At 41.2% G+C, this 18110-nt stretch overlaps 1 protein-coding gene across 1 annotated transcript in view; it reads left to right on the plus strand.

The window, feature by feature from the left end:
- Positions 1–18110, plus strand: part of LOC311057749 (serine/threonine-protein kinase PAK 3) — a 100634-nt gene that overhangs the window by 42594 nt on the left and 39930 nt on the right. The window contains exons 3-5 of the mRNA XM_084074800.1: positions 5528–5628; positions 11885–12038; positions 12849–12886. Of these exons, the coding sequence (XP_083930926.1) occupies positions 5528–5628; positions 11885–12038; positions 12849–12886 (293 nt within the window). The remainder of the gene's footprint in view (positions 1–5527; positions 5629–11884; positions 12039–12848; positions 12887–18110) is intronic.

Raw genomic sequence — 18110 nt, forward strand, 5'->3', positions numbered from 1 at the left:
TTAAGGCGTTTGGGTTCTTTATAATAGAACCATTCAAATAAATGGTCTGAAAGGTTCTTTCTGGAACCAAAAACATGTTCTTCTATGGCATCACTCTGAAGAACCAGTTTTTGGTTCCAGTTGGCACCTTCATCCTTCATTTTTCTGTGTGTAGCCAATCAAATCTTTCATCATCATGTTACACATGATTCACTAGGAAAGATATTAAAGCATAATTTAATGTCTAAAATTCCATATGATGGCTGCTTTTATCCTATAACTGCCTGATAGCAGTGATTTTATCACCCATATTTAATTTCAAGCACACCCAGTTTAATATGCATTAGTCTGAGGACCCCCCGTTTGATATGATCTTTATCTCTAAGACTCCAATCTATACTGTAAAAATCCTCAGAGGGTGTACAACACTCTCAAGAGGTACTGTACAGACCAGTATAAGGGTCCATTTGGTTCCTAACGATTAATCATTTGGGGACCCCCTGGAATGCCCTCAATGACCCCTGGACTGGAGGTCTCCCGGATCTCACATCTTAGAACCAGTGCCTTATAGTACAGAGGGCTTAGCAGTGGCGGAGCTTGCCTTTCCAGCATAAGGGCGCATAAAAGAATTACACCCAGCCATGATATAGTCTAACCGTAAACAGTTGATTCAAGCCACAATTGTATCAGTTCTAGATTATGGCGATGCATTCTGCTCCCTCCTCACTAAAGCCACTCAGCCCTCCGGTTTATAACTGGAGATGGGTTTCTTACCCATCACTGTAGGCTTTATGAAAAGGTTGGTTGGCCATTATTGGCTATGAGAGGAGAACAGCACTGTACAGTACAAAGCCTTACTTAAGAAATTGCCTAATTATCTTAACAGCCTATTAGAACCTAAAGTTGGCCATCACCACACTCGTCCTCAAGATCAGTGGTTCTCAACCAGTGGTCCGGGCACCACCAGTGGTCCTTAGGGGGCTACCAGGGGGTCCCCAGCCAAATGAGTTAACATAGCCTCAGAATCATTTTAATCACTTGCTATTAAAAAATCAAAAATCACACCCAGTGTGAAGTGGGCGGTGTGGTCATCACAGTGGTCATCACAGACCCATGACTCACTTAAAAAAAAACATAAATGTGCATAAAAATTTATAGGACTATGCACATGTGTCATGTGTCTCGCTAGCCAATCACAGTGCAGCAAGTGGTCATCACAGTGATGGAAGCTCACTTAAAGAAAAGTATAGATTTGCATTGAATGTGTAGGGGTTAGGGGTGTACAATGGGTGGCCAATCACAGTGCAGGGTTAGGGGGGTACAATGGGTGGCCAATCACAGTGCAGCAAATGTCAATGTCCCAACCTCACATATAGGGGGCGGTTACACCGCCCAAAAATCTTTCTAAGTGTCCAGGGCCCTCGAGGAGGTGGGCGCCTGCCTTCCTGCCTCCGGGAATTTTCTTGCAGGTGCCTGGAAGGCCCACCTGTGCCATCGGATAGTTATGCCCAGGACAGAGGCCTCTTCCTGGGGTAGCGATGAGTTCAGCAAGGCCCAAAATCCTGGTTCTCAAAAAAATTGAGATTTTTGGCCGGGATTCCTCCAGGGGGTCCCCGGGGACTTCTGGAGCCCATGCAGACACTTAGAAACATTTTAGATTTTTTGGGGAGAACCATGATTTTGGCCCTCGCTGAACCCATCGCTACCCCAGGAAGAGGCCTTGTCCTAGGGTAGCGATGGGTTCAGCGAGGCCCAAAATCCTGGTTCTCAAAAAAAAATCAAAACATTTTCTAAGTGTCCAGGGCCCTTGAGGAGGTGGGCGCCTGCCTTCCTGCCTCCGGGGAATTTTCTTGCAGGTGCCTGGAAGGCCCACCTGTGCCATCGGATAGTTATGCCCAGGACAGAGGCCTCTTCCTGGGGTAGTGATGGGTTCAGCGAGGCCCAAAATCCTGGTTCTCAAAAAAGTTGAGGTTTTCGGCCTGGGGTCCCCCAGGGGGTCCCCGGGGACCTCTGGAGCCCATGCAGACACTTAGAAACATTTTAGATTTTTTTTGGAGAACCATGATTTTGGCCCTGGCTGAACCCATCGCTACCCCAGGAAGAGGCCTCGTCCTGGGGTAGCGATGGTTCAGTGAGACCCAAAATCCTGGTTCTCAAAAAAAAAAAAATATATATTTCTAAGTGTCCAAGGCCCTCGAGGAGGTGGGCGCCGGCCTTCCTGCCTCCGGGAATTTTCTTGCAGGTGCCTGGAAGGCCCACCTGTGCCATCGGATAGTTATGCCCAGGACAGAGGCCTCTTCCTGGGGTAGCGATGGGTTCAGCAAGGCCCAAAATCCTGGTTCTCAAAAAAGTTGAGATTTTTGGCCGGGGGTCCTCCAGGGGGTCCCCAGGCACTTCTGGAGCCCATGCAGACACTTAGAAACATTTTAGATGTTTTTGGGAGAACCATGATTTTGGCCCTCGCTGAACCCATCGCTACCCCAGGAGGAGGCCTCGTCCTGGGGTAGCGATGGTTCAGCGAGGCCCAAAATCCTGGTTCTCAAAAAAAAATCAAAACATTTTCAAAGTGTCCAGGGCCCTCGAGGAGGTGGGCGCCTGCCTTCCTGCCTCCGGGAATTTTCTTGCAGGTGCCTGGAAGGCCCACCTGTGCCATCGGATAGTTATGCCCAGGACAGAGGCCTCTTCCTGGGGTAGCGATGGGTTCAGCGAGGCCCAAAATCATGGTTCTCAAAAAAGTTGAGATTTTCGGCCGGGGGTCCTCCAGGGGGTCCCCGGGGACCTCTGGAGCCCATGCAGACACTTAGAAACATTTTAGATTTTTTTGGGAGAACCATGATTTTGGCCCTCGCTGAACCCATCGTTACCCCAGGAAGAGGCCTCGTCCTGGGGTAGCGATGGTTCAGCGAGGCCCAAAATCCTGGTTCTCAAAAAAGTTGAGATTTTTGGCTGGGGGTCCTCCAGGGAGTCCCCGGGGACCTCTGGAGCCCATGCAGACACTTAGAAACATTTTAGATTTTTTTGGGAGAACCATGATTTTGGCCCTCGCTGAACCCATCGCTACCCCAGGAAGAGGCCTCGTCCTGGGGTAGCGATGGTTCAGCGAGGCCCAAAATCCTGGTTCTCAAAAAAAAATCACACCCAGTGTGAAGTGGGCGGTGTGTGGTCATCACAACATGACTCACTTTAAAAAAATGATAAATGACTAGCTGTAATGTGATTGGCTGATATGAAAAAAGTATTGATTTGCATTAACAATGGAAGGGTTAGGGGGTACACAAATTTTTTGGTCGGTGTCCAAAACTCACTTATAGGGGGCGGCTACACCGCCCCAAAAATAGCAGATATACAAGCTCATAGCGCGGCACCGAGTGTCGCGCTATGAGCTTGTAGATCTGCTATTTTTGAAAATCTTGAAAATGTGTGCAAATCTTTGAATATATACATTTTTCAAAGAGAACATTTTTAACTCAAATCTTTGCTTCTGGGGGTCCCTGGCACAAAACATTGTCAGATGGTGGTCCGCGGCCAAATGTATATAAATTTAGGGGTCCCTGGCATGAAAAAGGTTGAAAACCACTGCTCAAGATGACTTTATTTTAGAGATTCCCACTGTTAGTTCTCAACTGGGTAAGACAGCCTTTCGTTACTATGCTCCTCACATGTGGAACTGTCTACAATCAGTTCTAAAACTGGAGAACTTGATTTCACTTGATCGCTTTACAAATCTTGCGAGCAATACTCTGAGATCTAGCTGTACTTCTGAAATGTCTATTATCTTGTAATTTATTTGTGTTTTAAATTGCATGCTACAGTATGTTTACTGTAATCAGGGCGTCATTGGAAAAGAGAGCTGGCTCTCAATTGACCTTCCTGAATAAATAAAGGTGAAAGACGAAGAAGTCCAGGACCATTTGCAAATATAGAAACAAACTAAAAAAAGGACAAGCACATCCACTCACACTCAGTGCCAGGTGCCGGGCAGAGGTCAGAATCCCCAAAACAATAAAGTCTGCACACTGGCTCATGCTCCAAAGTTAAACAATTCCACCATTTGGAGGTGACGTTTTTTCGATCAGGCTCTTCATCAGACAATTTTGCAAATATAAGCATAGTGATAATGCAGCAGAAAACACTAACTACTGTATTATGCAATTGGGCCTCTTGTTACTTCCTTCACAGGTGTTACCAATGATACTAATGAAGGCTCTGTTCCATTTAGTGTAGCACAGTGGTTCTCAAACGTTTTAAGGACCCCCATAACTCTGAGAGTGTACAAATTGTACACTCTCAGAGTTACACAACCATAAGGGGCCATTTGGAACCCCCTCAAGGAGCCATGAGGGTCCCTGGACCACACTTTGAGACCCACTGGTGTAGCAGAGTGTTTCCAGTGAGCCAACATGCACAATATCAGCACCAGCCTTCATTAGTATCATTGGTAACACCTGTGAAGGAAGCAAGAAGAGTCCAAATTTCTTTCCAATATGGCTGCTGTGCATAGAGCCTATCCACAAGTTTCCTAGGCTGTGTGGGCCATAGACATATAAAGGTAGACGCCTCCTTCGGCTTTGAAGCGTTCGTATCTCGGGTGTGCTTCCTTGTTCCGCAGGGCTCATACCTCATTGGCAGGGCTAGCCTTCCACTTCCTTCCGCTTCAGCAGGTCAAGCTGGAAACTTCCGTGTGCGTCACAGAAGGGGGCGTTCGGTAGGCCAATCAGAGGAAGGTGGGGCGGGTCTTTTCTTAAGAGGCAGCCGCGCAGCAACTAGTCAGTTACAGTAGACGTGCTGTGATTGGCCAGTAGTCCAGTAGGAAGAGCCTACCAGTCGCTCCAATGAACTGCAGAGGCCAATGAGGTATCTAGGTTTCTATATCTATGGTGTGGGCATCACTTCCTGTCGATTTGATCCAATGAAATCCAATGATATCCAGTGAAATCGACAAGAAGTGATGCCCACACAGCCTAGGAAACTTGTGGATAGGAAAGTAGTACTATGGTCTCGGTCAAATCCACACTGCACCAAGCCTACAGATACATGTTTTTCCGTTTCATCTTTGCAAATTGATCAGGAGGCCTAACTTTATCCAGATCAAACTGTGAGAGATGTTCGTCTGTGCTCAGAGCAGCTCCCAGCCTCTGCTTGATGAGCAGAAGAAGCCTGATATCTCCCCTGGACCTGGTCAAGGGGGAATTCCCCTTTAGGCTAGTGGATAAGATGTTGTCTTTCCATGCGGGAGACGCTGGTTCCTGGGCGCTACATAAGCTCTTTTTTTCACACCCTCCAGCCTTGCATTGGACTGCCAGTCTGTAGTAATCTGTATAGCAGTCTGTTTGGTGGAGAGATAAGTCCTGAATCTGTTACAGTATAATGCATTCCCTGAGACGGCCCATAACCCTGGTAGGGACACCACCCTGCTTCAACCCTTATATGAGCACACTGTATGCTCCATTCAGCATGGTGCATCAGTAAGACATGTTTAATCATGTATATAGTCGAAGCATGTGACCCATATATCACTCATATATATATATATTCCTCTCCCATGCAGCAAACAAGAAGAAGGAGAAGGAACGACCAGAGATCTCCCTTCCCTCAGACTTTGAACACACCATCCACGTGGGCTTTGACGCTGTGACAGGAGAGTTTACAGTGAGTAGATATATCCACACACAACGTATTACTGACACTGTCAGTGGTGGAAAAAGTACTCACATTTGTTACTTAAGTGAAAGTGTCAATATTGCAATGTAGAAATACTCATACACTGTCGCTCATACACTGTTACAAGTAAAAGTCCGGAATTCAAAATTTACTTGAGTAAAAGTACAAAAGTATAGGTATAAAAATTGACTTAAAGTACCAAAAGTAGTCATTATGCAGAATGTCCCATTTCACGAGTTTTCACGCGTAAACATCATTTGAAAATAGCAGATCTACAAGCTCACAAAGCATCGCATGCGACGCTTTGTGAGCTTGTAGATCGGCTATTTTTAAATGGCCAAAATGTACAGGGCTGAATATATGTTTCGTGATAATAATCTAAATCTATAAAGCAACTAGTAACTAAAATTTCAAATAATTGTAGTGGAGTAAAAGTATAATATTTGTCTCTGAAATGTAGTGGAGTAGAAGTAAAAGTATTGGAAATTTGAAATACTCCAGTAAAGTAAAAATACCTCAAAATTGTACTTGAAAACACAGTGCTCAGGCGTCACGTCAATCAGCGTGCGGAAGTTTCCGTACCCAACTTTGGCCGAGTTATTGCGTGGGTGAAATAGGCTCGCTCTCGCTCGCTCTCTTTCTCTCTCTCTCTCTCTTGCTCTCGCTCTCTCGCTCTCTCTCTCACTGATCGAGCGCCAGTCTGTCGTCACACACAACAGAAACCGTTGCTGAACAACACTGTGACGTCAGGCTTGTCCATATTTGGGCATATTTGTCCAGACACACTCGCTCACAGAACACATAGAGTAGATGTAGCCTGGTTACTGTAATGACACAATAAGATGATGGTAATAAGATGGTAGATTTCACTCCAGGCATAAACAACACAATACGTTTTTTTCACAGCACAGAAGATGTGAAACGAATGAGAAAGTTATTTCAGTTTTTCGCCCCAAATCTGCAGTTCTTGATTAGAACGATTTGCATATTTCCTTCCTGAGCGGAATGCAAATTGTTCCGTTCAGATAGATAGGGACTGACTGGGTCTGGAGCTAAACTGCTCTCCAAAGCCCATGTTCATTACAGAATCATTTGGCACACAGACAGTGTGATGATAACTGTCAGAGGATGGGAGAGGCTTTTCTGGCCCGAGGACACATTTTCTGGCTCTGTCATGTCTGTGATAACACACTGCCACTGAAATAACCCATTTTCAGACTGGGAGAGTAGCTGTGTCACTTTTAGATTTCTTTGGGCTATTCAAAAATAGCAGATCTACAAGCTCATAGCGCGGCACCGAGTGCCGCGCTATGAGCTTGTAGATCTACTATTTTGGAAAAATCGTGAAAATGTGTGCAAATCTTTGAATGTATATATATATACATTTTCTTTTTAAAGCGATTTTTTTTTTACTCAAATCTTTGCTTCTGGGGGTCCCTGGAACAACATATTTTGAGATGGGGGTCCGCGGCCCAAATACATATCATTTTGGGGGTCCTTGACATGAAAACAGTTTGAGGACCACTGATTTTATAGCAACATACTTTTTTTTTTAAATGTTCGAAGAAGACATTTGTAGATTCCCCAGAAGCAAAGATTTGAGTTAAAAATGTTCTCAAGTATAAATCCGGAATTCAACATTTACTTGTGTCAAAGTACAAAAGTATTGGTATCAAAATGTAAAAAGTAAAAGCACTAAAATGTTTGAAAATAGCCTATGTATAAAATAGGGCTAAAGTGGTAAATGTATGTTTTATAATTCAAAAAGAAAGAGATAGAAGCGCTGCAGAGATAGGTGCACTTTGATGACACAGGTAGGGTCATATACTGTAAGCAAAAAGGATTTCCAAAGAAGTACTGCTTGCCAAAAAGGTGTGCAGACTTACAAAGAAAAGAATGGCCAAGGCACTCCGTCTCAGGTGAAAAAAATGTATGAATTTATTTAGAGCAAGGCAAATGAGTATGACCAACGCGTTTCGACCTAGAAGGTCTTCATCAGGGTCTGTCTCTTGAGATAGACCCTGATGAAGACCTTCTAGGAAAACCTAGAAGACCTTCTAGGTTTTCACGTGAGAGTGCCTTGGAATTATTTTCTTTGTAAGTCTGCATTTCACACCTTTTTGGCAAGCAGTACTTCTTTGGAAATCCTTTTTGCTTGTATGTTTTATAATGTAATGATGTATATCTGCAAAGTAACTAGTAACTAAAGTTTTCAAATAATTGTAGTGGAGTAAAAGTACAATATTTGTCTCAGAGATGTAGTGGAGTAGAAGTTAGTTAATTATTGCAAATTGGATATACTCCAGTAAAGTAAAAGTACCTCAACATTGTACTTAAGTACAGTACTTGAGTAAATGTACTTAGTTACTTTCCACCACTGGTCATTAGACTGTTGTAGTCCACAGGAAACAGAGGCGATCGTTCTTACACGAGTGGGGATTCGGGCGAGAGAATTCAGAGCATACGGCGTATGCTTCCAATTAAAGCGTGTCGGCCCTGTGTCAATAAGAGTTTAAACAAATAACGTATCCCTCCTCCTATAATATCACACATAATCTCATGTAAGACACAAGATGTAGGCGCCAAAGAAATGGGGTTTAGTAGTGTTGTAAAGTAACTATGTACATTTACTCAAGTACTGTACTTAAGTAAAATGCTATTTTTACTTTAGTGGAGTATTTCCAATTTTCAATACTTTTACTTCTACTCCACCACATCTCCACCACATCTCTACAATAAATATTGTATTTTTACTCCACTACAATTATTTGAAAACTTTAGTTACTAGTTACTTTGCAGGCATAAATAATTACATTATAAAACATACTGTACATTAACCACTTCAGCCTCATTTCATACCTAGGCTATTTGAAAATAGCCGATCTACAAGCTCACAACGTGTCGCATCGCGACGCGTTGTGAGCTTGTAGATCTGCTATTTTCAAACATTTTAGTACTTTTACTTTTGGTATTTTAAGTACATTTTGATACCAATACTTTTGTACTTTCACTCAAGTAAATGTTTAATTCCGGACTTTTAGTTGTAACGGAGTACTTCCGCATTGCAGTATTGATACTTTCACTCAAGTAAAACATTTGAGTACTTTTTCCACCACTGCAAACAGCGTATATAATATCACACATAATCTCATGTAAGACACAAGATGTAGGCGCCAAAGACATGATAAAATAAGTGCTTATGGGGTTATAGGAGACATGTGGTTCATATCATATACAAGATCTACTGGTCGTCCTTGCAGGCTAACAGCAGTGCTGACTTATCATAATGTAATAACGATCATCTCTAAGAATAACATAACCCAGTTTTTTAATAATAGAGGGAGCGAGCAGGGCAACCCGTCCCGCTTGCTTCTTGATGCGTTCTATAGTGACACAGATAAAGGGACGGCAGAGTGCAGTGGAGGAGGTCGGCTTTGGGAAGAACCCGCCCTGGGGGCAAAGCAGGGACAAATGTAGGTCTTCTTCTTCTTAGCAAGCAGCTAGGCTGGAAAGAACAAGTATTACAATTATTTTACTTGAGTAAAAGTATCAATACTGCAATGTAGAAGTACTATGTTACAAGACAGTAAAAGTCCAGAATTCAAAATGTACTTGAGTAAAAGTACAGAAGTATTGGTGTCAGAAAAGTACCAAAAGTTGAAAGTACTCATTATGCAGAATGTCCCATTAAGTTTTCAAATGTATAAAATGTATAGAATCTTTTGAAAATAGCAGATCTACAAGCTCACAATGCGTCGCGATGCGACACATTGTGAGCTTGTAGATCTGCTATTTTCAAATATCCTAGGTACGAAATAGGGCTAAAGTGTAATGTCTAAAAGTAATGTTTTATAAGTTATGTTTTATAATGTAATCATTTATATCTGCAAAGTAACTAGTAACTAAAGTTGTCAAATAATTGTAGTGGAGTAAAAGTACAATATTTGCCTCTGAGATGTAGTGGAGTAGAAGTAAAAGTATTGGAAATTGGAAATAAACAAATACCTCAAAATTGTACTCAAATACAACACTTAAGTACATGTGCTTAGTTACTTTCCACCACTGACAAGCAGCCAGGATGGCCAGTACTCTCATTACTCGTCAGCCTCTCACCGCGTCATGTTTTGGCCAAATTGTGAACACTGCTGATTCACTGTGCATCATTGCCTATATACGAACTCAGCCAGACACTCAGAATGCTTGTTACATTCCAAAATCACTATCTGCTTAAGTCCACTTAAGCAGATAGTGATTTTGGAATGTAACAGGCATTCTGAATAATGCCCGGCGAATCAGCAGTTCAGTTCATTTCAAACCTTTATTTATTCTCGAAAGACATTGAGGTTGCCCTCATGTGCAGTTCTGCATTTGCAGATAAATATGACTTAGGCCAAAATGTTTTTCTCATAACTGCCTATAAGTCAAAGAGATGACTATGAGGCAGATAGTGATTTGTTATCCCTTCTTTTCTAAACACCTTCAAATATGACTTACAGTAGGCAATTATGCTACGGTATGAGGCCAACGTACTGTAACCCAGTAGCTCAGGAGTCTGAGAGAGAGGGGTCTGAGAGAGAGATGAAGCAGGGACCCCCTCTATATTGTATAAAATTGTGTTTCAGATTGAAACTTATTTTCTCTCTACACCAAACCTCTTTGCCAAAAATAGCAGATCTACAAGCTCACAACGCCTCGCGCTGCGAGGCGTTGTGAGCTTGTAGATCTGCTATTTTTGGCTAAAGTTCTCCTCAGAAAAGGGATGCTAGGGTTCAAGTGGTTAATGTAAAGAAAAAAAATCCTATCACACAAAGATTTGGCGGACCCCCTGTAGTAACTCTGAGGACCCCCTAGGGGTCCCGGACCCCCTGTTGAAGACCCCTGGTTTAGTTTATTAGCACATTGTAATGTAAAATAGACACAATACATATAAAAAGAAAACAAGTTATTGTGTAAGAAAAGGAAGAACCCAGCAGAAGAAGCCAGCAGCACTATACAATAATATATATATAATATACAAGCTCATAGCACGGCACTCTGTGCCGTGCTATGAGCTTGTATATCTGCAATTTTTTGAATAGCCAAAGTATAAAATAATGGCTTAAGTGGTTACGCAGATTCGTTCCCGGTTTTGATGGGTTAACATAAAGTAACCGTTATACATTACAGTCTTCAAAAAGAGCTGCTGTTTACTTGAGTCTTTTCAACAGGGTCTTGCTTTCACTCTGACGACATGTAAGTCTATTAACAGTACAGCTGTGTGTTATCAGCTCCGGCATCAGTAGGGCTTCACGAGGACAAGGCTACGAGAATAGCCACACACACACGACACACACACACACACACACACACACACACACACACACACACACACACACACACACACACACACACACACACACACACACACACACACACACACACACACACACAAAGACACACACACAAAGACATGAATCCAGTTCTACCAGTTATGGAGTCGGAGGCAACGTCATCATTTTGACCTCAAACTACATAAGCCCTATATATATGCTTTATCATACGAAAGGAGAGCAAACAATAGCTGAACTACGGCCTTGCCGTGCGTTGGAGCCAGGCCTGGAAGGTCATCGTTTTAGTGGCAAGGCCACGTTGGCGCCTTTGGTGTAGTCATGTTTTTTGAGAGCACACAAAGGTCAAATGCCACAGAGCAGCAAGGCCATAATAAAGCAACGATTATTATGAATTGTATTTAAGGGTTAAAAATGATTTCATTTTAAATGCACAAGTATAACTATCAGTAAAATAAGTAAATACATACAGTTTTTCATTATCTCAGAATTCAAAATCTCAACAAGAAGTCTAAAGAACATAATTTTACAAAAAAGAAGCAAAGGAGAAAACGGTGAAATAAAAAAAAAGCCTTATGCCTAATCTTGGTGGCATTTGTTTATTATTTTAAAATAGTCTAAATAGCTGATCTACTAGCTCACAACGTGTCAACGTAGATCAGCTATTTTCACTATTCTAAAAATGTGTTCAAAATAATACAAAAAATGCCTAATAAGATAAGGCGAGATATTGTAGGGCCCAAAACGGCATCGATGGCCTCAACGCAATTTTTATCTGGAACGAAGTTGGTTTTTCAGCGCGAATAAAATCATCAGCCTGTAGACATTTATTTGTCTGGCTCCTGTTGTGTAAAGACCTTTATTGTGGTTAAACGTTTGACCTCTCTCTCTCTCTCCTCTCTCCCCCCACCCCCCAGGGCATACCAGAGCAGTGGGCTCGCCTCCTCCAGACCTCCAACATCACTAAGCTGGAACAGAAGAAGAACCCTCAGGCCGTTCTAGACGTGCTGAAGTTCTACGACTCTAAAGAGACCAACCAGAACCAGAAGTACATGAGCTTCACTTCAGGAGGTGCGTAGTACTGTGTGACATACTGACTGTATACATTCATAACATATAGGGCTATATGCGTTCGGAAATGCGCACCGTATTGGTTTGTATTGCGCTCAGTGCTATATATCCGAACGCACCCATATACATAATAAAACTAGTACAGTAAAGCAGCACTATATAACTTTTTAACAACTCTACAGCATATTATTTTCGCTACTTTTTTGAGACACTGTAGTACGATGAAGTACGATATTAATTTACAGAAGAAAACATAAAAACATCTGCATACAGTCATCTGTAACATCTGCATACGATCATCTGAGATGACACAAAATGTGCAATATATACAGCCCATTAAAAAATTAAATCATGTTTTATCACTTGTTTTAAAATATATATATATTTTTTTTTTTTCTTTATAAAAAATGATGATGTGTGCAGTAAAGCAGTTCAGTGATTCTCAACCTTTTTAATTCCAAGAACCCCCAGTTTGATAAAAAAAAAAAACTAAATGTACCTCTGGGACCCCAATTAACACTGTAAAATCCTCAGTGAGAGCTGAGTCTAACTCTCACAGAGTTACAAACCCGTAAAGGCTCATTTGGTTCCATTTGTACACTCAGAGTTAGAGACCCGTAAAGGTCCATTTGGTTCCAATACTATCAATCATTTAGCTGGGGACCCCCTGGAACCCCCTCAAGAACCTTGGGGCCCCCTGGACCCACTACTGTAAAATGTTTTTAAATAACACCCTTCATTTATGTATCTATTGATATGTATGTACCGTAGATGCTGTTTCTATAAGAAACCCCTTTCTTTCCATTTCAGACAAATCCGCACATGGCTACATAGCGGCTAACACTTTGGTAAGTACTCATGCATCTTAAAGTTACTAATTTTCTAAGTTTCTGAACATCTTCCTTTTGCTTTCTTTTTTTTAATGCAAAATTCAATAAAGAATAGCATCGATCTTAAACCCAGTTGCTTTTATAACACTCTCGGCAGCTATTAGCAAGATTCACTCACAATGTTATTATAATTCTTACCAAAAACCTACCATAGCGGTAGGTCGCCATCATTATAAAACTTCAATGCATTCTAAAGGGGATCGAGATCCAATTTGACAGTTTTATGAATATCAATATACAGAAGGAGATCTCTGATGGTGAAATCAAAGAAAATGAACCACACACTGTCAAGAACTTGCAAAAAAATGCAGCTCTTTATTTGGACGTTTCGGTCGTTGGACCTTCATCAGGACAGACCATCTGTCAAAATAAAGAATAAAGTTCTTGACAGTGTGCGGGTCCTTTTCTTTTATCTCACCATCAGAGCAGTGTTGATTTTGGCAGCACATTTTGATTTAGTTTTAGTCATAGTCTTTCTATAAAAAATCTATTTAGTTTTAGTCATAGTCTTTCTATAAAAAATCTATTTAGTTTTAGTCATATTTCAGTCATCTGAAACGTTTTACTGCTAGTTTTAGTTGACTAAATATCATAAGATTATAGTCGACTAAATCTATAGTTGATGTAGTCGACTAAAATGTATTTTAGCGGTGCCTTGCTGGCGTCGTAATGGGGGATTTTACACTTGGTTGCATGCTGAAAATAGCCGATCTACAAGCTCACAACGCGTCGCAGCGTGACCCATTGTGAGCTTGCAGATCTGCTATTTTCAGATCGCAACACCCGAGCACAACCAAACATAAAATGACTTGTCTTTTAGTTCTACTGGATCTCTTCTCCACTAGTCCCTCACTAACATTTTAGTCTAGTTTTTATTTGTTGACGAAATTGTCAATATATTTAGTCATAGTTTTAGTCATCATAGCTTAGTTTTTATTTAGTTTTTGTCAGTGAAAAAAGGCAGTCGACCAACATTTTTCGTCATGGTTTTAGTCGACGAAATCAACACTGCATCTGAGATCTCCTTCTGAATTATGCATTTTTTTTACTATGCACCTGTCACCAACCTTTTGAGGTGTGCATCGGCCTTCTTCTCAAACAAATGTATCAATATAGACAATAAGCATTTAACTAGATATATCCTTTATTTTACTTATATGCTTCTTGTCAGCTGGACAGATCTGGTTGTTTTTTTATAGAGAAACATATTGTAGTTATAAGGCAGACTGTCTGCCTGCATTGAGTACATTGACCTCATCTGACCGTCTTTGTGTTACGTAACGTTCCATTAGCTCTGCCCTGGGTCTTTAGCCTTTAACTGCTCTGTCATATAAACATTATTTATTTTTAATATCTTTGTCATTTGGAAGTAGTTAGTCCACACTTTCATGTATAACCCCTTAACCCCCATGACAGCAGCTATAAGCTTTGTCATTGATTTAACCCATTAAGATGGGGAACGCATCTGTGTCATTTTTAGATCTACAAGCTCATAGTGCGGCCCCGAGTGCTGCGCTACAAGCTTGTAGATCTGCTATTTTCTTTTTAAAGTATGAAAATTTAAAAAATAAAGCGTACATTTTAACTCAAATCTTTGCTTCTGGGGGGGTCCCTGGAACAACATATTTTGAGATGGGGGTCCGCGGCCAAATACATATCGTTTTGGGGGTCCTTGACATGAGAAAGGTTTGAGAACCACTGATATAGAAACATTTCAAAAAACTGTTAGGATTCGGAAGACATTTGTAGAATCCCCAGAAGCAATAAGATTTGAGTTACAAATGGTCACTTTAAAAAACATACAGTATAGAATATATTTAAAGATTTGCACAAACTTTCAAGATTTTTCAAAAATAGCAGATCTACAAGCTCATAGCGCGGCACTCGGTGCCGCGCTATGAGCTTGTAGATCTGCTATTTCTGAATAGCCAAAGAAATAAAAGAAATGACACACAGATGCGTTCCTGGTCTTAAATGGGTTAATGTGATGACTGTGATGCCAGGAGCTGTGATGCTTTTCACACATTAGTGAGTGTCAATGTTTGTATTGTGTTGTGTCTGGTGGTAGCTACATGAACAAATGAAGCGTTCTGTTTACCCCTACACTTAAACTTTCAATCAAATCCATTATGTTCCCCCATGCATCACCACATGACGTGAAGTTTCCATACCTGCCAACTGGTATGAGGTCTGTGAAAGAAAGGGTGTCTTCTATGAGGAACTCTGTTGTCCCATGTTGGTTTACTTGAGCACATTCTTTGTGTGACTTTCTCTCTAGACAAGCAATTAGCAGACACTTCGCTGGGACGTATTGTTTCCTTAAGCTTCTGGTTCTGGTCAGCGTCAAGCTGTGTAATTTGAGTTGTTTTGGAAGGTAAGAGTAGTCATCTGGGAACTGGAAGGCTCCCAGTTCCATCCCCAGATCGAGAAACGCACTTGAGCAAGAGAGGTGGGCCAAGGATATAGCCCAGGATAGAGACTAGAGATATCTGAGGAGTGGGCCAAGGATAGGGCTGTCACGATTACAGATTTAAGTTGGCAATTAATTGTAACTCAAATAATTGCGATTGGTGATTTAATTGTGTGTTTGGCCATTAAACATTGGAACATATCAATACAAAATACATTTCTGTTTGCCTTTTAGGCTTCGTAATAAAAAAATGCACAGGCCAGATATGACAAATAACTTGAATATACAAAGAAATTATTGACTTAATTTAAAAAATATATATATATTTGAAAATAACAGAAATAGCAGATCTACAAGCTTACAACGCGTCACGAAGTCAGAAGGAGTGAGCAGGAGTGAGCAGTTTATATACAAGCTCAAAACGCCTCACAATGCGACACGTTTTGAGCTTGTAGATCTGCTATTTTTACAGAATGTCCCCCCCTCAGAATAGTGCATATATATGCTGGAGTTCAAGTGGTTAAATGCCTTTCGTTGGAGCTTGCTGAACTGAAACAACGAAGTGAAACCAAACCAAAAATGTGCTCATTGCAGATGCTGTACTGTTCAGTCCCCAGGGGGAGAGTGTGGTGTGGTGTGTGTCTGTCTGCCTCATGCTGGGGTTATGCTCCAACGCGCCGGGGTGTGGTGAGGTCGTGACAGGTTTTGCGAGGTTAGAAGTGGCTGGTCCAGGGTATCTGTCAAACTGGTATTCCCCGGACTTTCACTGAGCCGTCACGGTTGAGAGGTGACTCAACTATTCTATGTACCCCGGGCTAAGTCCCCTAATCTCTAATGTGCTACAATGACAAATGACATGTTCTTAAGTGGTCTATCTGATCTTAAGAAAACAAACAAGGGAAACAACAAGTTCCCTCCAGTTTATCTTATCTTAAAGACAGACTGTGCTACACAAGGGAGCTGGTGGTAATTGTTCATCAGCTGAAGGGCAGGCTCTGGAGACGAATACACTGAAGTCATCATGAGCTAACTGATGACTCATCATTGCTGATGTCATCATTGATGTCATCACTGTAGGCTGCAATGCCAGCAGGGGTGGACAGTAACAAAGTACAATGTCCTTGAGTACTGTACTTACATTTGACGAGTATCTGTACTTTACTTGAGTATTCATTATTTTTGGATACTTATGACTTTCAGTCTACTACATTTCAAAGACAAATATTCTACTTTTGATTCCGCTAAATGTCTTGGAAGGGGAAAAGTACATAATGAATTAACCCTATTTCAAATATAATGAAAATAGCCGAAAATATCTGCTCGCTCACAATGCGCCACAATGCAACGTAACATTTCTGGAAAATCTTAGAATTTTGTGTCTACATTTTAATACAGCAATGCATTGATATTAAAAAAGGAAATGCATTTTGTAATTTTGAACACTAAAGTATTTTTTAAAAGCAAGTACTCCTTTACTTAAGTACAAATTTGACTGAGCAACTTTCTCTTATGGACGAGTAATATTTGACCAGGAATATCATCTATACTTTGACTTTGAAGTACTGGTGTTGAGTACTTTTTCCACCTCTGACTGCCAGCAGCCACATGGCTGATGTTGTAGCGCTGCCAGGAACACACAGGCCCTTTATGTTTTCCAAAGTGGCAATTCTTTCTTTTCACTCAATATCAGTCAGACTCCGGCCTCTCCCTGCTAAAGGCTATGGCCTTCCTGTCATGAGGGATGTTGGGGATTATGTTGACCCGCGTTCCGTTATCCTCTCCTAAAACGGTTTTCTCTCTGGAGCGTAGAGAGAGAGAGACGACATCCCCACAGGGCATGTGTTATTATTGTACACAGTAAAATACAGAGTGTTGAATCAACCCCTTCAAAGTGCAATTAACTTAACACAGGCCAAACCAGGAGAAACCTGGCTATACAGTAGCTTTGACAGTTTTGTTATCACTAAAATGTAAGTGGTTTAACTACTTAACCCATTTAGACCTGAGGCCTATTCTATAAAACGCCTTCTAAAACCTAACCTAAGGTTTCTGAAAACGTTCAAATTCTTACTAAAAAAATAAATAAAACATTATGTTGCTATATGTATAGCAACAACTAATGAGACACTCCCGGATTTAAAGGTATAACAACGTATAGGTTACAACAGATCTAAATGGGTTAAGCCCCTATACATTGATTATTAAAAAAAAATAGCCAATCTACAAGCTTGTAGAGCCACCATTTTTTAAATTTTCTTTTTTTTTTTACAAATCTTGCAAAATATACGGTGGGCTAGGATTAAAGTGGTTAAATGAGACGAACAAAGAAATTGGTTATTAGTGCGTTATAGTGAACAAAGTTATGCATTTCAGCTGAAATGGGAATCAGGGGGTGAGCAGATTTGCAATAGCAGGGGGGCGGGGGGGGTTCAGCGAGGGTTCAGCAGATCTGAGACCAGTTCTTCAAGTCTGAGGAGGAGCTTAGAGTTTTGGCTGTATTTTTGACGACATGCTTTTTTAGAAAGGAGTGAGGAGTTGAACCAGCAGCATGGAGGGCCGGTGTGTGCATTCAATGGTCAGTAGTACTAGTGTTATTATATCTCAGTGAGAACGTCATGCAGTGTGTGGACTATTTTCAGGCCTTGTGATAGTCGTATACATATTCATGCAGAATTGGAATTTCCATGAGCTAGAGAGACGGGGAGACCCCTGTTACTGAACAAACACTCTAGCAATGATTACTAGAGCAATTTAAGCCCCTTTAATGAACCC

Source organism: Gymnoscopelus microlampas (genome assembly GCF_963454915.1).
Source record: "Gymnoscopelus microlampas genome assembly, chromosome: 12".
In the NCBI taxonomy this organism is placed as follows: Eukaryota; Metazoa; Chordata; class Actinopteri; order Myctophiformes; family Myctophidae; genus Gymnoscopelus; species Gymnoscopelus microlampas.